Raw genomic sequence first — 20,843 nt, forward strand, 5'->3', positions numbered from 1 at the left:
AGCAGGAAACCCAGCTACTGGACTAGATAGACTTATCCAGACTGTATGACATATCTTGCCCTTGGAAGTTATTCCTCTAAATTAGAGCCAATGCCCATTTCAGTGCTTCCCGTTTGTCATGAGAATTGGTCTGTTGCTGCACCGCTACTCTGTGGACATGATTTATTACCTTTCATGTGTCTAGGAAACGCGCTGTTCATGAGAAATTACTCACCAATGTAGGACTTAATTTTTCAAAAGTTTAGGTACCCTAAAAAAGTTTATTTACCCTTTCATTTACTGGGGGAAAAACTAACAAGTGCATGTTAATAAGCTGCAGCAGCTAGATGTCGATTAAGTAGATTTTCAGTGTAACTTGAAAAAGTTGACAGCTGATTTCTAAATATGTGAAAGATATTTATTAGTATTTTTTGCCTGAGTAGTGTTTAGCAGATGTAACCAGATTGTTTTGAGCTTATCTGGTGTTTGTTTTTTTCTTTTTGTAAGCTACTGATGTTTTACCACATTGAGTTCTTCATCTCCTTAGAGCTCTGTTGCATTGCAACCACTGCAAACTTCTACCAGAGCCCCCAAGTTCTCTATTAAGCTTTGGCTTTGTTTACACCATATAAAAGGCTATTTTTTCATTTCCCTATGTATTTTGAGGCATTTCCAGTTTTACTGTGTTGTTGGAAGCAGAGCAATAATCTAATGAGGTGATCTGTTTGAGCAGCTGGTTTTAACCTGTGTGACATTTCTTGTTTTGGATATAAGCCTCTGCTGTCACTTTAGTACATGCTGTAGATTTATTTTTTTTTAACTTTTCTATTCACCCCATCTTTGTGTTTTTTCCTTCCTTTGAGTCAGAGATAGCAAGGAGGGTTCATAACTGAACTGCCATATCATAGATTCTTTGTGTTGAATATGACATTTTCTCTTGTTTTCCGACATCTCTCTTTCACAGCTGGGAGAGTTGTGGGGTTGAAGGCAAAGAGGAAGAAACTCTCATTTCCCACTTGCAAATAGAAGTCTCTCTGGCATCATTGGTTCAAGATCACTTGTAGTTCTGGTTCTCCAGTGCTTGTGTTCCTTTTCTGTGGCATTCCAACTTGTTACCCTGGAGATATTCTAAAGGTATCCAAGAAGTTCATTACCGTTCAGCTCTTAATGGAGCGGAGGCGGTTGCCTACACCCTCCAGATCACTGCTCAGTTTTTTGTTACCTGGAAGAAACAAGCAGAAATCCCCACAGGAGACCAGTTATAATCAGAAACTTTATTCAAGTTACATCCAGATTATGATGGAGTCCTGTGGATCACCAATTTCTTTTGCCAATGACGACACGGGGTGACTGAGCATAGCTCTGCAATCTACAGAGGTCCTGCAGGATTCACTGGTATTCGTTGCTCATAGAACACTTTAACTTCTTCAGATCTAATTTAGGGGTATTGGGGATGAAGCAACATGTGTTGCAGTATGTAAGTGCAAAATGTTGTTATAAGCAATAGCTCCTCCCAAAGAAAAACTGAGTTTAGTAGGGTATTGCATTTGTTACAATAACTGTACTTTTTTGTGGTGTTTAAGGACGGTATACTTTGATCTGTAATACGGAGTCAGGCAATTTAGGATTTTTCTCTTATTTTTTGGTATATGTTGAAAGGCTTGAGACTGTCAAAGGAACTGAACACTGTTTCCAGGCTGCTCAAGCGAGATGCAAACACTGGGCACTAAATCAATGTTCTGAACAAAAATTGCCTTCTATTGTAATTCAGAGCAAAAGGAATAAAAGATTTTTTGCCAGTATTTGAGCATATTATTATGCTGAAGACAAAACAATCAATTAGATTTGTTGGAGCCATTTTTCCTTTTTGTGTGTTTGCCAGCAGCTCAAAAGGGCAGAGAGAGGAGGAGGAGGAAATTAAAAGAAAAAAGAAACACTGACCTTGATAACTTTGTGACAGATGTTTAAAACTTCTTCCTATGGGCCAAATGAGATTTCCTCCTTCTCTGTCCTTCACCCACCCCCATAATTTTGCAGTTGCTTATGGATGCACAGTACAATGTAAGTAGTGTTATAAGTCAAGCAGCTGTGTCTGAGTGGAAGGCAGTTTTGACTGTATCTTCCCTGTATGTACCACAGACAACACTAGCAAGGAATATTTGCTGTGTGTAGCAAAAATTCTCCATAGTGCATTATCTTACACATCTTGCAGTGCATTGTGTGAGTAGGCATTAGGTGGTGAAATCTGTTCTGTATAACTGGAGTACGCAGTGCATGTGGCTGAATCTGGAGGGGGAAGAGATGGTTTGTTCCCCTTGAATTGCAGTCAGGCAAGTCTGCTTGTGTAAACTAACACAAATTCAGAGATTTCCTTTTTTTTTTTTCTGAAGTCTCCTTTTTTGTTTTACGCAGCATTTACCATTAGAGTGTATTGTATGTGAGGAGGATTAAATAATCAGTTATATGAATAATAACACTAGTAAATAACAATGGGGCAGCATTAATGCTTTTTGCTCTCAATTGTTAGATCATTAAGAAGGTGGGTTGAGATTTCAAAAGACTCCCGTTTGCCCACAAACAGACGTAGAGGCCAGTTGTGCACTTTATTGTACTTGCATTGTTTCACGACCGTGCATGCTGTGCCTGTAATAGCACACTGGTGGTGGCAACTTAAGTTCTAAGTATGCAACTGCAGATGACTTTCTGTGGCTAGGTTTCCTTATTGAAATACTTGCTGCAAGTTGTCTGACTTTAAATATAACGATCTGATGACTCTACCTTTTCCTTTTTATCCCTAAGAGGACAACATTCAACTGGTACTCTTGATTTAGTAAAAATGTTGGCTGTTTTGATTAATTGTCATGAAGCATGTTTGTAGGCTTGAAAGACTTAATTACTTAAAGGCATTTGGCTGAAAACTGATTTTTTTAGATGCAGTAGTAGAGTTGCAAAGCTTTTCTTGCTAGTGTCCTATACTTTCAAGATAGAACTGTATATTTTACTGCATTGTATGCTTGATTATCAAAATAAGATTATATGGAGTATTGTAAAACGTACGCCATACCATCCCAGACCACTGTGAAAATACCAGTGACTTTAAAATACTTTTTTGATCAGGAGAAGTGACATGGCATGAAATGCCGACTCCCACCAGCTTTCACTAGCCAAATTTTCTTCTAAAGTCATTGCTTGGTATTCAAAAGTGACTTTCTTTCTGTTCTCTAGTGACTGGCTGTAATTTTTGTAGTAGACATGCTGTGATTCAGAAGTGAAAGCAAGTCAGTAACAAATCCTTTAAATAAGATTTATAATTTAATAATTTTGTTGGTGATAGTTGGACTAATTCTGCTCTGCCTTCATGAAGATTTTTTTTCCCCACTTTGTTCACTTTCATAGCCTGGGAGAAAGATTTAAATTTAGAAGTTTGAGTTGACAAAGACATGCTGGTGCTAGATACGTATTTCAGATCCTTGTCATTGTACTCTATTTTTAAATTCAAGGGCCAGGCAACCTAAAGAGCATACCCTATGTCTGTGCTGGGTGCTCTGCATCCGTGCGACAAAGCTGAATTCTTCCATGCCTTAGCACAAGGTCACCAAATTTACTTTTATATTTTTCCTGTTTAATGAAGAGAAATGCTCTAGCAAGTTCTTTTCATTATCACAGAACTAAAACTGGTCATAAAAACAATCCTTCTCCCTCCAGAGGTCTGCTCAGGCATTAGCAATAGTTAAGATGCTTGCCTATCAACAGCCACTTGAGAAAGATTTTTTAAATGGTTTTGTGACGTCAAGGAGGCCCAAGAAAATATAGTATGGTGCCAAATTACCTCCATCATTGAAAGCACGCAGTAAGAAATAGATAACACAGAAATAAATCTTTTGTGCAGTAGCTATCTCATGATATGCTCTAGCGACTCCAATAAGTGAGGTTGTCTGGTATACGAGTAGCTAAAGAAGATGAACTTTCAGACCCTCATTTTCTAATTTATGATTAATGAAAAGCCAACCTAATCTATCTGGCATCCTGCTGTCTGGACAGAATGTCTACGGGTAGCTTGGACCTTGCAGAGGGAAACGCCCTGACAAAGTTACAGCCTACAAAAGTGAACAATTTAAGTATGATGGACAAAAAACTGAATCTCTTGAATGAAAAGATGGACAAACTGTTGCATTTCCAAGAAGATCTGACAGGCAAACTGCAGCGAGTTAACAAAGGCATTGATGATGTAGAAAAAGGCATTAACAAGCTAACAGTATCGCGAGCACCTCCTGATGAGACAGATGCAATGAAAAAAGGCCTAAAGGTATCAGACAGTACTCACCAGGCTGATATCCAGAGCATATGCTCAGAAGTCTTGAAATTGATGAAAGCTGCCCAGCTAGATGCCTCGAAGCATAAGGAGAGGCTGGCAAAGATAGAGAAAAGGGTTGATACACTGGATAAAGTTATTACATTTGTGGGAGAAGTATTAAAAAATTCTAAAGTAGTGGATTTTATTCTCAAAGGCGTTGTGCCCTGGAAGAAGGGGAGTCTGCTGGAAATCCTTGTTGAGGTTGGTTTTGTTTTACTATTCTTCACATTTTTCTTTATGATGTAGCAGGGCTTTAGGCTCTCCTGCTGATTTCTTCTTGCCTAATGTATAATTCAGGTTTTCCTTTCAGTATTGCTGTTACAGGTTACTGCTGTTACCTTTGAATTGCAAGGCTCTTAAGGCGGAGACCAAGGCTCAAAACGCACCTTGCAGTCTTAGGTCTGAGGTTCCCAAAGTGTGCCAGGCAACCCTGTAACAAGTATGAGGAGTAGATTGCTACTGTAAAGGAAAATTCATCTTCTACCAGTGCTCAAAGATCAGCAGTGTCATTCAAACTAGTGACTGAACTGAGGCCCCAGTAAAAAGTATGAGTAACATACTGGAAGCGTTTTTTGTTGGAAGAAGCGTCTGTTGTCTTGATTGATCATGAATTCTGAACACAATGCCAGTTACTAAAACCTGAGCAGGTTTATATGTCCTTAGACATCTAAGTCGTCTTTAGCTACGTCTTTGTAATGCAACTGTGACTTATCGGTTCCATTGATACTGTTCACTCCTCAGATGAAATAGTTCTTGTGTTTGCAAGTTCCTAGACATTAATTCCTAAGCATTTCTTAACCACTGAGGATGGTGAGGGAGGAACAGGCAAGACCAGTATGTAGTTGATACAGTGTTTTGGAGTAAATTAACCTTGTTTTTAAAAGTTATAGGCATCTGGATTTAGTTTTAGCTAATGGGAATTTTCGGTTTTCACTATGGCTTATATCCCACAGTGGGGAAGAAAGGGAGGAAAGCTGCAGGAGTCGGAATAGGTTTGTTCGTTCCAAGAATCTCTTTGTATGTAGAGATGTGATTACAGTAAGGAGAACTTGGCTCAAATGCAAATATCCATTTGTATCTTAATCCAAATATTTTGCACCAAAACTTTAAAATGTTTTGGTGGAAGGTACATCTAAACTTTTACAAGAACAGGTCAATACTAGGTGCTAGCATACCTTTTCAGGCTTTCTGAGTGCTCTCCTGGTCTTTCTTTTTAAGTGCCAGAGGCTGACAAGTGAGTTAGGCTGTTAGGAAACAGAAGAATTTATAAAGAGTTTCCATTAGTGTTGAGAACAATAAATCATACATTTGGTATCAGTTTTAATTCTGGATAGAGATGAAGCTTGTACTTGCTTGCAGTTCCAATTTCAGTTCTACAGATTTTTGGAGAAATGGAAAAGTTTATGTTTTGGTTAAAGCTGCACTGTTACAAGTTACTGCCTGCAGTCACTGCGAAATGCCTGGAGACGGATCCTGTCCTTTGCGGGATTTACACCTTGAACTGAACTGACAGTGCACAGTATGTCAACGCCCAGGTGAAGATGAGTATAGAGATGATAAACTAATTTCATTTCCATATTGTCAGTATCTAAGTGAAAAGAGCAGTAAGGAGGGATGTAAATAGAGGGAGGTGATGTGAGGGATACTGGAGGAATGTTTCACATGGACTTCTAGCATACTGTCGGGATTAGTTGTCAGCTAGCCACTATGCACTGCCTCCTCATCGGTGTTTGCAAAAGAGGAGACTGAAGGAGGTCAGAACTTTATCCAAGTTTTTTGGATAGGCAGATAGAGACTGAGAGGTGAAAGGACCTGCTGGTGGTGACCTGATGGACTAGGATGGGGTGGAGGCCTGTATCCCAGGTTCTAACCACTGCCTTGGTTGTAGAACAGGCAGTGTGTATTGGGCAAGCGGAGAGTTTTATGGCGAACTCCAGTTTTGCAGTATGACCATCATTGTTCTCCTTTTTTGCTTCTGGCCATGAACAGTTTTTGAAATTGGAGCATAAGATCAGTTATAAGACCTTAAGATATGTCTATACTTTGATCACGGGCTGCTGAGTGATATTTGAACTAGGCTTGAATTAGTGAGGTAGCGTATGTACGTGACCGAACTGGGGTAACGTGGAGCAAAGCATGGGTAAATTTAAAAACAAATTAGCTTGTGCTGAGCCATGTGCTAACTTTGGTCTAGTTTTTGCAGCCTGTTTTGTGATAGCAGTATAGACATGTCCAAAGGGCTGCAGAGTTGCACGGGTGTTGCACACAAAAAGAATTTGCTACCTACTTGTTTCTGTTTTCCAACCTTTGCTGTTTTGTAACAGCGTGCTGCTTATCACAGAGCTGGCTTAGCGCAGGGTTACTCGGTATGGGGATGGGAGTGGGGAGGTCATGTTTTCATTTCTGGGTGAAGCTGTTTGTTGATGGCATGACAGCGTTCCAGGGATGCTATGGGAATGCTTTTGGAAGAAGTTTTGTGGTGTTGGAAGCCAAATTAATAAAAGACTATGAATTCAGCTTCATAGCTTCCAAACCTCTGACTCCTTACTTAGACAGAAAAACCCACTAGCATTAAACTGTCACTTATCCAAGGCTTTCTTTGCACATAGGATTTTGCAAGAATAATGTTCCCCCTGGTCATTGTTGCAGGTTTGCTTAGAGCTGTCATAAAAATGGTAATAATTTTTTTACTACTTTTACTCTTTGAGTGCTTTGTTTTTTGGGAAGGGGGAGGTGGGGGTGCTCTGTTGTAGAATCTATGTGGTTGGAGTATGAAATCCTTAACCGCTTTTACTAACAAATGAAAGGGCTGATTTGCAGCAATCTTGTAAGCAGAATTATCTGCAGAAATATTTTAAGTGTTGCGTATTTGCCTGTACAAATAAGGATAGGAGGCTGCTCATCACTAGATTTTAACTATATGCCAACCAAGAAATGTATTATTACTTTTCCTATTTTTGTGTAATGCTTTTTGCTAAATATTAGTTGTTTGGTTTTAATTTGATTTCAAATGTATTGCTGTGTAAAGTGTTTAGTGGTGCTGTTACAAAATATCCCTCCTCTGTGCTTTCTTAATTGGAGGAAGAAATTTGCTTAAAAATAAAAATTTGCTTCTAAAAGACAGTAAATCTGTGTTTAACCATGCCAAATATGACATGTGTAACATCAAGTACATACACAAGAGTTACCACAAAGCTAGAAGCTCTTTTTTGGTGTCACCTCTATCATAGCTCAAATCATGAACCTTTAGATGCCTTGAGACAAATATATTAACAATATCTTCAGAGGCATTGCTTGTCTTTCAGTCACCAGCCAAATAGCAACAGAAATACACTATCATTTCTTTTTTCTAATCTCTCTCTTGCGTTTCACATGTCATGGTTTTTAATCAATATGAGTAAAGATGACAAGAGGCAGAATCTGACAGTCAAAATTTTGGAAAGCAATGAGCTAATGTATTATTCTGTGTCATCTTGTTTTAGAAGTATACCTGTCTGCAAAAGCCTGGAGAAGTTGGATGAAGGGAATAAACACAGCAGTAACTAAAAATTCAAAAGATCAGAGGTTTTAGTGTCCGTTTTACAGAGTCTGAATACCTACATAGTTGGAGGAACCTGGTGGGAAATAAACACCCTTGGCCATAACTGTTATTTTTGTGTTCCTCTGTCATTTTTAGGCCAAGGACAAGCCTGAGGAGAGTGGTGCAAAACCTAAGCATGTGCTTAGTAACAGAGGAACCCAAACTGAAAGCAAGAAGCCTCTGGAAGGTATGTATCACTCCTGGCATGCTACAAACTTTGACTCTAGAATGACCAGCAGACAAACTGGAAATTAATAGCCTGCTATTTCCCACTACCTGAATTTCTCAAATGTAACTGAGTAACTTTGTCCACCAGCACTGGGAAAATAGAGTTGTTCTCACCTCCTCTGCAAGATGATCTGTCCCCTGGTTCAAACCCCACAAAACGCTAGAAGATCAAGAAACTAAAAGCAGCACGTTGTTTGGCTGCACAGGTGTTTGTTTTTTTTTTTCCTCTGGAATTACAGTGAGCTGAATTGAGAGCAGTACTTGTTCGGAGATACTGTGAAGGTAGTGGCGATACCACATAGCAAACCTAATAAATTCTTTTCCCTTAACACAGCTGAACCAGCCCTCCCTCCTCCCCCTCTCTGAAAAAGGGACATGTTGACATTGGGAATTTTTTTTTTTTTTGGTCAGCAAGTTTCATTGCCATGTCAGGGCTAAATTCCTATTTAGGATGCACCTGCTAGGGCATTGCCCTGTTGCATCCATTAATGCTGTGGAGTGGTAACAGGGGTGAACATGATGTTGAGCAGGCCCTGTCATGCTGTTGTCTTCACAAATTGTCAGTGAATCCTTTAAATTATGGGCGATCCCCTTTTTACAATCATCATTTAGAAAGTAACAAAAACAGACAGTCACAATTCTGACTCAAAAGCTACACAGGTTGTGAACTAACCTTGATTGCCAGTGACCTGTGCATGCTGAATCCTGAAAGAAGTAACCCTAGAACCTTCCACTGTTCATGCTCACAACCATTGTCATGAGAAGGTGCTGAAGAACCTTCTTGGCCTTTTGTGGAAAATACAAGAGGCACTGTCTCAAGCCCCAGTATCCCTTGGAGTCTTGCTCAGTGCATCTCTACCCCTCTAATCAGGTAAGAGAGTGTATCGGGTTCAGGAGGGTCCTGGATGGGTCTGCAGTGGCTAAACTACCCCGTTATATTTGCCCGCAGAGTGATTTCACATTTTAGATACAGTGAGCTTGAGCCTTGCAGGTTTTTTTGTTTGCTTTATGGAAATCCACATTCAATCTGTAACACTGCTGGAAAGCCGGCAGAGCAGTTAAACCTCTAAGCCATGAGCATTAATAATGGCTGTCTCAAACCTGCTGGTCTAAGGATTTTAAACCTTTCGGAGGGTTTTTTGCTACCTTTTCAGACGTACGTGACTGCATAGGCTATTTTGAATGGTGAGTTACTTCATTCTCTCTCTGTTTTGCTGTCACTTTTGTCAAGGATAGTTTATTAATGACTTATTTCATTCAGAGACAAAAAGTGGGAAAAAGCTGGATGAAAACAAGGGAGCATGTGAGAAGGTGAACACTTCTAGTTCTGTAGCCCACAAAGCTGACTCTGAACCCAAAGTTAAAGAGAGGACAGCGCAGCAGCAAGTAGTAGAAGGTGCTGGCAAAACACACAGCTCTAAGGACAAGGACATTGCAAAGGACAAGCAAAAGGACATTGGTGTCAAAGCTTTGAATAGACACAACGGTCTTCCCTTCGTAAATCAAGATCCTGTAAGCAACCAAAATGTTCCTGGTAAAGCACACTATATGGACAGAGCCCCACGCCTAGACGAGTGCCACAGGCAGCTTGTTCATCAGAAACTTGGAAAGAATGAAAACAAACCTCCATCATCGAGTGCAGCATCCTGGGAAGCTGTGCCCTCCACATCCCGGGCTATATCTGACACAGGGTGTGAAGTGACACATACCAGGTAATGGCCTTGTTGGTAGCTTTCTGTGTGATCTGAAACCATTTCATGTGTTAGAAGGGTTGAAAAAGGAAAGCCAGGTCATTAAAGGAAGGCAGCTCCTGCTGAGGTGTAATCCAGGGGAAAACCAGCCATGCTAGGATAGAAGTGGTGAGACCTTACAAATGGTTAAGGCAAAAAACTCAAAGCACAAGGGCCCTGTGTAAATTTCTGTAAAGTCAAGGAGTCAGAGGGCTAGATGTATGGGAGATTTTTTTATATGATTGGGGCTTCTGTGTAATGCAGATAGAAAGGTGACCACCCTAGTATAGCTCAAGTACTTGGATGTTTATAAACCACTCACTCCTTTCCAACTCCTCTGTTTCTATAACTGTGAGGGTGAAACGAATTTGAGAATTTACTAGTATATAACAAAAGCAAACAGCTTGTTTGCTGTCCTCAGTGTTTTTGTGGGGTTTTTAATGCCTTGGTCACCTAAAGATATGACCAGATAGTTCATTTATTAATCTCCGTTAGCCTAATCTTTTCCTCATATAGGTGTTTTGTAATATGTCTTTCATAATCCATTTTATTTTGAATTTATTTAGGATTTGATTTTAATTCCATTTATTTAAACTTGAAAAAACCCCACACAACAAAAAAACAACAAAAACCCACAACCAAAAAAACCATTACCAACCAAACCCCAACAGGTGGAAATTGTGTGGCAAATTTTAACTGCCATGCCTTCTCTGTCTGGGCTGGTAAATATGAAGTTGTTTGTATATGTGTATGTGTGTATGTATGGGTGATAGGCACAGTCACACATACATACACACACACACATATATGTATGCTACTTTGTGTGTGGAATTTCCCCATTGTTCATGTGCACAAATCGGCGTCTGAAGCCCAGACGAGAACATGACACTACTTTTGTGTATGTGTACTTTAATTTAAAAACTTCGAATTTGTAGCAGTACTTGTGAATATAGAGTAGACACTTAAATCTTCCTGTGCAATGGGTAAGTGTCTACTGGGATTACAGAACTCTTTAAAAAACCAAACCAAAACCAAACCAGAAAAAACCCATGAAAAATAAATTACCAAAATGAATGAGAGTTGTCCTGATGTCAGCACATAGGCTTCACAAGGGGAAAAAAAGTGCTCATTGGTAAGACTGGCTCACTGGGATATTTTTCTCTCCTAAGAGGCTGAGTGTAAGGATGTGGCAGGAGAAAGTAGAAGCTTTCGCTACTGTGGCCTCTTTTCAAACATTCAGGAACAACTTTGTGTTCAGTTTATAGACATTGTTACCTCCAAGCTGGTTGTTGTAATGACACTAAAAAGCCAGGGACCTCCCTGTATTGTTCCTGTGGGTTTTAGGCTCTGGCTGGTGAGCCGTGGGCGCTGGACTTTCGTCTGGGGAGGAGGGAGGCCAACAGGTAGCTAGAAGGTAGAACCTAGAGTGAAACCCAGGGGAAGCTGCAGCCTTCCTGCACAGGGTACCTGTTATGCTTTTGTGTGTGTAGTCACATCAGGGTGCTAAATGCCTCTCTAAAATGAAGGCAACTTTTAATGAAGTCTGTAAGCCCACACAGAAGCGACAAAAGAACATTGTGTTCCCCTGCTTGGAGAAATGCCCAAGAGTCCTGCTGAGTTCAGGCTTGTCTAGATAGCAGTGGAAGTGTTTGCTCAGAGCTGTGTTCAGCTCCTCTGGTGGCTCACTCTGGTGCAGCTTAGATCCATAGCACAACGCAAGGTTATTAAAGGTGCTGAAAATGAGAAACTTCAGACTCTTGTTATGTAAAAGCAGAAACATTTTCTTTTATAACATCTTTTGTAATAAGGTCACTCCACTGAAAGACGCAATAACTTTTGTGAAAATGAGGTACATTCTCTCTTAGACGTCAGAAATTTTCCTTACTTACTGTTGTCTAAAATCTGCTTTACAACTTCACAAGTTTCAATTTGGCCTTGCTGAAATCGGACTGTGTGCTCATGACAGTTGGAGCAGTAACAGTTGATTCAAAAATTATCACACGAATGTCTTTGATGGATTTTAGGAGAATAGAGAGTTGGTTTTAACCTGTGTTCTTCTTAGGCAACACAAGAGAAAAAAAGTTATTACACTTTTCCAGTGGCTAGAAAGCCAAGGAAAATAGTATTGGTGGAGTGAGAGAATTTATGAAAGTTACATTTTAACAGAAAGCTATGGAAAGAATGCTGTCCCATCAGAAGACACAAACACAGATGTTAGAGTGTGCAAGTCAGCCAGCTGGAAGCGGACTGAGATGGATGCAAACCTTTGGATCAGTAGAGCCGTATGAGCAGTCAGCCATTTAGATAATCAGCCTGTAATTTGTGAAGGCAATCACTACCCACTGTCTGCCCAGAAGAGTGGTATTTTATTAGACCAACTGTATTAGTCACAAAAAGTGGGTAAGCATTCAAGTGTGAGGTTAACATTTTGCAAGGTGAGACATTTTGTGTTCAGCAGAAGGCAGGCATATACACAGACGAGGGCACAGAAAAAGCATCAGTGTGCTTTGTGGTGCTCTTCCTTTAGTGTTGTGAGTATTTCCTAAGAGGATTGGTAGAGTTAGATTTCTTTAATACTGTAGAAATCTGTGGTTTTGGAAGCTTATAGATGTTTTTTTTTTCTTCCCCCACAAAGTTACAAAAGCAAGGCTAGTCATCTGCATAAAATGTCAACTGTTTACTCTGCAGGATATCCATCAATGTACATATGACTGAAATGAAAGAAAAGATTGAGATGTCCAAGGAGGGAGATTTAAATGATCACAGAGGTAAAAGTCCCAAAGTAAAATCCCCATTCTCCACACCAGCAGAAGTGAAAGGAGTCGAACAGCTGCCTGACAAACTAAAACTTCAACAGAGTCCTAAAAACATCAGCACAGAGCCAAATCAAGAAGTGAAAGGGGACAATAAGCAAAATGAACTTGCACCTCAAACAAGGAAGCAACAGCCATTACTGAGCAAGCCCAAACCAGGTAAAAAGGCTGAAGAGAAATCAGAATTAAAGTGCAAGCCCATAATCTCACAGGATATCTCTGCAAAGGAGCCTAGGAAAGATGTGGGGTTAGAAGTGAAAATCCATCAAGAAACAGCAAAAGCAGAAAAACCCCTGACAGATGCCAGCTCTGAGAGGAGAGAATCCGAGTCTGCATCTTCAGGGGGAAGTGAAAATGATGCTCATCAGCATACAGGAATGGCACCAGAGAAGACTAAGTCATTGGAAGCTAGCAAAGAGCTTCCCACACACGATGAAATGATCATTGGTAAGTTACCTGCGGTTACTCTCAGAAACTTTTATGTTGAGGATTTTGTGCTACTTTGTGCTACAATAATAGCTGGCGCAGTGCTCAGTACACCACCTGTGTCTTACAGTTCAAGAGCATTTTACCATGGGTACCTTTGACTATGTAAATAACAAGTGAATTAACATTTGTACAAGTTCTTTTAATAGTAATTTTCCTTTTAAACTATGTTTTGGGGAAAAAGTTCCTTCAAAATAAAATTGGGTGAAATATATGTGTGATCAGAAGTATGAGTCATTCTGAAAAAATCAATTTTCTCTAGATTAAGCATTTACTACTTGAGAGAGAGTATGCAAACCAGGTATGCTTTAGCAACCGTGGACTGGAGATCCAGAAAGCAGCAAAATATTGCAGGAAGAGTATCTTGCTGTGGTCTTTGCTGCATTACTGGCCATAGATCTCTTCTCTGTTACTGTGCGAACACTTGATTGAGTTGTTTCAGGAAGTACTCTCCTGGCAGCATAAATATGTGTATGTCCCAGAATGTACATACATGGGTAGATGTCCTGACCTGGGTCTGGCTTTCTCAATAGTGGCTGGAGATGAGTTGAATACATGTTAAATTGCAGCCCAAGATAGCTGAAGATTAATTGTAAAGTTGCTTTGAATGGGGGACACCAAAAGTAGGTTTATGGAAGCTTTACCCTAGAAAAACTTGGACATTAAGTGTATCATGGTTAACTGATTTAGCTTCCCACAAACTGGTTAAACTTAGTAGTTGTAATGTTAATATTTGCAACTTTAACTTGGACATTGTCTGCAAAAATCTTGCTGCTAGGAGAAACTCCCTGATTTTAGCAATAACGGTCATCGTTTATCAGTGCTGTGTATTTGTGCTGGTCTTTCCAGCTGCCATATAAGGATTAAAAGAAGACCAAGTGTAATTTTTTCAAACTTCCAGATTTTTTTTTCAGGTGACCTCTTCTGTTAATGCATAAACCAAGATATTGATCTTCCAAAGGTGTCCAGTGTTAAAAAAAAAACAGGGTTGAGATTCAGCAGGTGGGATCCTGTTCTCAGTTGTGGGCCTTTATTCCTCATCTGTAAAAGGATGTTAGCAGCAAAAGTCCCTCACTTGAAGTAACAGAGATATTTTGGATATTTTCAGCACCTCCCTTCTTAAGGCTAGCTGCAAATGCAATGGTTATTTTACTTGCGTGCCACTCTAAAAATAGTGAAGGAATGGCATGCTTAATGTTATCCAGATGCTTCAGTGCTTGTCTGAATCCCAGTAGAAGAAAAAATGATGGCGTGGTAGAGGAACACAAAGCAAAGAGAAAAGATGGGAGAGAGGGCAGTGCTCTTCTGTTTTGAGTGTTTGCATTGGCAGCTTATCAGCAGCAGTCGGAGGATGGCTTGTCCAGGTGTTTGTGTTGGCCCCCGGTGTTTCTCCCTTGGAGCCCCACAGCCACAGAAGCACTGAGGGCTGCATCAGCAATGCCTGTCGGAGAAACTGGGTTTGTCCCTTCAGGAGCAGCGATGCCGGAGGTGGGGGGAGCACAAGAGTATGGTTTTGTGGAGCTGGGAGCATAGGAGGCAGTTGAGACTCCTAATTACACTTAGCAAACACAACAAGGTGGTGTGCCTGTCCTGTGGATTGGGATCAGTGGTGTGAGGGAGGTGAAATTGAGTGCAGTGCTGTGTACAGAAACATCTCAATGACCAGCTTATCTCCTCTTTAGATGACAGCCCTTCTCCTCCGGCTCCTTTCGAACATCGCATAGTGAGTGTCAAGCAAACAGAGGTGACAACGTGCTATTCAGTGTGTCGTCACGAAGTACTGGGCGGGTGAGTGTCCCTGTCCCTAACGCTGTACTGCTGTTGGTAGCTAAGGCATGGAGAAGTGCAGTTAGCTGGAGAGAGGGAGCTGTCGTCGTCAGATGGCCCCGAGGTGTGCGTGGGTGAGGCACGTACAAGCTCGCTGCAGCCAGAGCGAGCAGGTTCATCCTTGAGACCTTTTGGGCTATCATAGTTGCTGGGGCTCCTTGTATCAACCTTCTGTTGATTTTGGGGTTTATGTAGGGTGTGTCTCTCAGATGACTGGTTTCTACCCCAGTTCCATTTTCAGATGCCTGACTGTGAATTTGGATGACTGTTTATTGCATTTGTTGTAATAATCCTGGCCATGGGTGGTGTCATGACAAAAACCTATACCCTTCAGTCAGATGGATTCAGAGCATTTCAAGTCAGCAAAGCCCATTAGGTCAGGCAGCTTTCAAAATCTTTTTTTCCGTGCTGAACTCCACGTTAAAGAAAATTAAGGGAGAAATTACAATTAATTTGACCTTACGTTTAGTTTTTGCTCGCAGGAAGTCTGCAGCTGCTTCAGCTTTTGTATTCTGGTATCCTTACTTATCTGACAAGAAGGTTTGATTTACAGGTTGATCCAGGTACAAATATGGCTTAATAAGTATAAGCAACATGATGCAATAGCAGAGAAGACAGTGTTTAGGAATCATCCCAAGGGGCATTAACATATCTGGGTGACATGGGGGAGAATTTATAACATGTAAGAAATGCAGTCTGTGGAGTGGCTACAGTTACTGGTCTTATAGTCATTTTAAAAGTTATGAGATCAGGACAGAAATATCCTTGTTAATATACCCACTAACGCATCACTGAAGGACAGCAAGCGGGTACAGTTACAGAACCGAAAAAGAATATCATCAGGTCATCATACCGCAGTGAAATGTAGTAATACGAAGGGGGCATAATATTTTAATGTAAGCATTGAACAACTGGCTGGAAAGATAAAACTAATCCTTCATAAGCTGAGAGAAAGAGGAGATTCGTACTGCTGGCCACCTGATTCTGTTCACTTTGTACTGTGCTATTTTTAATCGACGATAAGAATAGTTGTCTGAAAAGTTTCTGCTGTGTTAAGCCGGTTTCCCATCTTTCCTTGGTATCAATAGGGGACGTTTTGGGCAAGTTCACAAGTGCACGGAAATATCAACTGGTCTCAACCTGGCAGCCAAAATCATAAAAGTGAAAGGAGCAAAAGAGAGGGTAACTATGTTACTGTGAACCCAAGTGAGCACACTCTAAACCTGGCCTTATTGGAAGCACCTTAACACCACTCCCCTGAATCAGCCCCTAAGAGGCAACTTGTCGTTGGGTAGTATCAAATACTGTAAAATCTGTCTTAGCAAGTAGCAGCTTGGACTTTATATGACTGTTTGTGATCTCCCATGTTTGTGATTAAACCCTCTGTCCGTGAGACCTGTGGTGTAGCTGTTGCTAGGTTTTACAAATAATTGTATTTGAATAGATTGGAATTTAAGGAGCGTATTTTGTTCATTTTTTGTTAATTTATTTTTTCAGGAGGAAGTAAAAAATGAAATTAACGTCATGAACCAATTAAATCATGTGAATCTGATCCAGCTTTATGATGCTTTTGAAGCCAAAAATAGTATCACTCTGATCATGGAATAGTAAGTTTAAATGATCTCAGGAATTGTCAGATGTTTGGGTTTCCTCAGGTCAGTAAAGGAAATAGGGAATGATGATTCTGAGGTGTGAAGAAGACTTGAGTGCTTTCCCAGCCTGACAAAGAGTTGATTTCACTTTCAGAAAGAAAGAAAGAAAAAGTTTTAAAGCTGATTTCTTCAGATTAAAAATTATACATTTGGCAAGATTACAGTTTAAACAAATGTTAAAAAGGGCAGCTATCTTCAAAAGTATGAACCAAATTACAAGGTTGTTAATCAACAGAACTTCACTATGGTTCATTTTTCATTTAAGTTTAACTTCCAGGCCCAAACATTGTCCCTACCTACCAAATTACATAAAAGTGTTGTGGATAAATAAAATCTCCTATTAGGTAGAGAGTGAAGGTGGGAGGCCTGGACAGGAGGAAGAGTGAGGTGTTTTAAGTAGAATTAGAAAAGATTAATAAAAATACCTCCCCATTTGAAGCTAAATAAGAATTTTGATCTATATCAATCACAAAAGGGAGATTTCATGATGTATGCCTGCTGCCTTTTCTGTGTAGTGGCATATTGCTTTACAAAAACCTGAAGTGTTGTAACCTAAAAACTGAGTTTCTGCTACAGAACTAATTGTTAATGACAGGAAGGTGAAGGAAAAAGGAATACAAAATGAAATAGCAAATATAAATATGGTAAGACATTTAAAATGTGTATATTGAAATTAATACCTGAAGTTTTTACCTTGCAGAACTTTCAGAGCTATATGTCTGATGTAATTTTATCTTAATTTTTGTGCAGAATTAAGTTCAGTTGTCAGCTTATGTAAAACAACTTTCAGTTTGGGAAGTTTCATTTAGTAAATTTTATAGGTTGAAGACTTATTTTTCTCTAGACTAATAAAATGAGCGAATAATAGATACTTTGGTACTCCCTGTGGGTTTTCCAGGTCCCCATCGGATCACCAGGTTGTGTGGGTTTGGGTTTGACGTATATCTCCCCCCCTAAATATTAGTAACAACTTTTCCATTTTTTAATTTAGATTGATACTTAATTTCACACTCAGAAATTAGTCTCTTGAAGTCATTGAGACTGCTGATACGCTTTATATTGGATGTGTTGTTAGGACCCTTGCTAAACTAGAAAGCCTAAGTTCCCAAGTTCAAAATAAATTGAGCTAGTGAGCAGTTCTAGGGTTTTTAACACTTTTCTGTGTCAAAATTTTAGTCTTGATGGTGGTGAATTATTTGACCGGATCACAGATGAAAACTACAATCTAACCGAGTTGGATGCAATCCTATTTACAAAACAGATTTGTGAAGGAGTCCACTATTTGCACCAGCATTATATTCTCCATTTAGATCTGAAGGTCAGTAGTTCATACTCTGCTCTTGAGCAATGCTATGGTTTGGACCACCACAGAGTCTCTAATTACAAGAGTCATTTCTCATTTCATGGACTTACGTCATAAAGGAATAGACTTACTTATTTCAATAGCCACAATGAATGGAACTCTAGAGATTCATTAATCTTTCTTCAATGTCTATTTGGTAGCTTGCTTAGAATAGTGAAATGAACAGGATTCTGTGCTTTTACCTCTCTTAAATCAGAAGCTATTAATTCGGTTTGGAATTACACAATGCCCTTTTGTCACCAATGAAAAAAACCACACCTGAAAACGTCTTTGGCTAGAAATGCCTGCAGTCTTCCCTCCACTTCCCCCTGCCCCCTTGTAACTGTGTTCAAATACCTATTCAACCATCTTCCTATTGTTTTGTACTTTTTACTGCCTGGAACTGAACTGCAATAAAATGACAATATTTTCCTAATGGCCCATTAATAACTGATCTTTTTGAACAGAAATACCAACTGATTTTTTTTTTCTGCTTGTTTATACAGCACCTTACACAAATGATATTAGACCTGGTTGGCCTGTAGACCGTTCTGCAGTTGTAATAATTTTGGTCACCATCGTCCCCCTGCCCCATCCCCACCTTGAAAAATACTCTCACTGGAAAAAAGAAACTTTTGCTTTCGTGGGCAGACCAAAGGATGCGTTTGACATGTTTCTTCTGGCTTTTTATGGAATTACTTTTATACTTAAGGAGTAAGTCCAGTGATTAAGCCTCAACCATCAGACTCACTCTACTGTTTTACACAAGAGGGCCTTTCCATTTCAAAATTTATTTGTTGTCTATGGTGACATATAGGAATATTGTTCTACAGGAACAGAAGTTGAACTTTATGGGAGGTCCAAAACCAAACCTTTCACTAACTCAGTATGCCAGTCAAATCCTCCTCTCTCATGATAGGAATAGAAGGAAAAGTATTATACTAAAAATTTTCATTAAAATATCTGAGATTTATACTCTTTTGCTAGATTTCCCTCTCAGAGTCATACATTTAACTCAAAATACCCTCTTCTCTTTTCATAGCCTGAAAACATACTATGTGTAAATCGCACAGGAAACCAGATTAAAATTATTGACTTTGGATTAGCAAGGAGGTAAGAGAGTTCAATTATGAATTTATTTTAAAAAACAAAACCCAAACAAACCCACAAACCTCTGATGTGGTTTTGGTAGCTCTTGGGGCTTTGTGCTTTTTGGTGGCTCTAAATTCTGCTATGTGAATGAGCGAAGCAGTATGCTGCTACAGGCCTGAGTTTTCTGCTGTGTGCATTAATTATCTAATTACTTTTTCAAATAACATTTCTGTTGGATAAAGCTATACTGCTGTTCTAATTATCTCAAAATGATTCCCCGTGCAGAGCGTTTACTCTAGGGACTCCATGAAGGCTCTTGGAGTCTTCTTGACTGCTGGGTTTTATTGTGCAGGTTCTAGTTGTGGAAATTATGTGCCGAACTCTTTACATAGATAAGTTGATTGAAGGGGGGAAAAAAAAAAAAGAGAAAAACCATGTTTGAGCTGTCCCATGTGAAACAGGAAACCCTCAGAGAAATGTGGACTTTTCTCCATTCTTTTACTTTGCTCATGTGAGTTAAAGGAAAGCTGCGAGAGCATGAGTCAATTCCCCTAGAATAAAGAGGAATGACTCCTGTTAGTATAATAGTAAGAACAACAGTATTTCTTTATTTCTTTTCTAAACCCTTTGAGGCTTTTCTTAAGCCAAAACCTGGTACATTCATGCATACATGTACCTACCTGTGTGTATGTAAGTATCTGTCCAAGGACTTTTTTTTTTACAAGTATTATATGAAAACAGAAATGGATACATTGAGATTTGGTTGGTTTTGGGGGGGAAGTTAGGGTTTTGGTTTGGTTTGGGTTTTTTTGCCTTTTTTTTTTTTTTTTTTTTAATTGGGAGGGTAAAAATATAAACTCCTACTAAAGCAGTTTTGAAAACAAGGTCTTCCAGGAACTAGAGATGTAAAAGCAATGCTTTAATGGTTTGTTCTGTCTGTACACAGATGTAAGTGCAGCTGCCATCAGTAACAATTACTACTCATTCAGTTTTGTAACCTTTCCCTTTTAAGCAGTAGAACAGAAGCATTTTCTCCCTGTAGGGGATCACTGTTTAACTTGTTACCAAGCCCAAGTAATCCTCTTCAGAGTCCCACTTCAGCAGTTATATTGTGCTCATATCTGTTATAGACCTTTACTCTGAGCTGTAGCTGGGTACATCTCACTAGGCAAATGCTCTCCAAACCTGTTTTAGTGGAAGCTGCTTTATTTGTTTTATGTTGGACAACATCTGCTGGAAAAGCATCCTGTGGAGCCTGGAGAGAGTAAAGCTGCTATCGCTCTGTCGGGGAGGCTTTTGCAGGTTTTGTTGCCTTTGGTCTTCCTTCTGGTTTTGCTCTGCCAAAAGGATAGCTGATGGTACATTCACCTGAAGTCACAGCAAAATTTACCAATTTATTCTTTAAAGACCTTAATGCTGTCCTGATTGCCTAGGGAGTCTGCTGTGCTCGCTCTGCCATGCTTGCATGACAAAAAGCCATGCCTTGATGTTTACAAAGGTGAGATGAGTTCCCCAGCTTGCTGTCAGCACTGATGTCTCTCTCCCTTTTTGGTAAAGGTACAAACCTCGTGAGAAACTGAAGGTTAATTTTGGAACTCCAGAGTTCTTGGCTCCTGAAGTGGTGAACTATGACTTTGTTTCCTTCCCAACGGACATGTGGAGTGTAGGCGTCATCACGTATATGTTGTGAGTATAACGCTACGAGGGGTGGTGGTGATGGCACCAGAGGGTCTGCAGGAGCACACCAGTGGAGGGTATCT

General features: G+C 39.8%; 1 protein-coding gene across 1 annotated transcript in view; it reads left to right on the forward strand.

The window, feature by feature from the left end:
* The first annotated feature begins 4,021 nt into the window (after window positions 1-4,021).
* LOC104166608 (myosin light chain kinase 3-like) overlaps window positions 4,022-20,843 on the forward strand; it is a 21,005-nt gene continuing 4,183 nt past the window's right edge. Inside the window, exons 1-11 of the mRNA XM_009706603.1 lie at window positions 4,022-4,534; window positions 8,010-8,100; window positions 9,403-9,537; window positions 9,649-9,853; window positions 12,560-13,131; window positions 14,853-14,958; window positions 16,086-16,179; window positions 16,495-16,604; window positions 17,826-17,967; window positions 19,034-19,104; window positions 20,641-20,769. Of these exons, the coding sequence (XP_009704905.1) occupies window positions 4,022-4,534; window positions 8,010-8,100; window positions 9,403-9,537; window positions 9,649-9,853; window positions 12,560-13,131; window positions 14,853-14,958; window positions 16,086-16,179; window positions 16,495-16,604; window positions 17,826-17,967; window positions 19,034-19,104; window positions 20,641-20,769 (2,168 nt within the window). The remainder of the gene's footprint in view (window positions 4,535-8,009; window positions 8,101-9,402; window positions 9,538-9,648; window positions 9,854-12,559; window positions 13,132-14,852; window positions 14,959-16,085; window positions 16,180-16,494; window positions 16,605-17,825; window positions 17,968-19,033; window positions 19,105-20,640; window positions 20,770-20,843) is intronic.

The sequence above is a fragment of the Cariama cristata genome, unplaced genomic scaffold (genome assembly GCF_000690535.1).
Source record: "Cariama cristata isolate BGI_N322 unplaced genomic scaffold, ASM69053v1 scaffold17298, whole genome shotgun sequence".
Taxonomy (NCBI): Eukaryota; Metazoa; Chordata; class Aves; order Cariamiformes; family Cariamidae; genus Cariama; species Cariama cristata.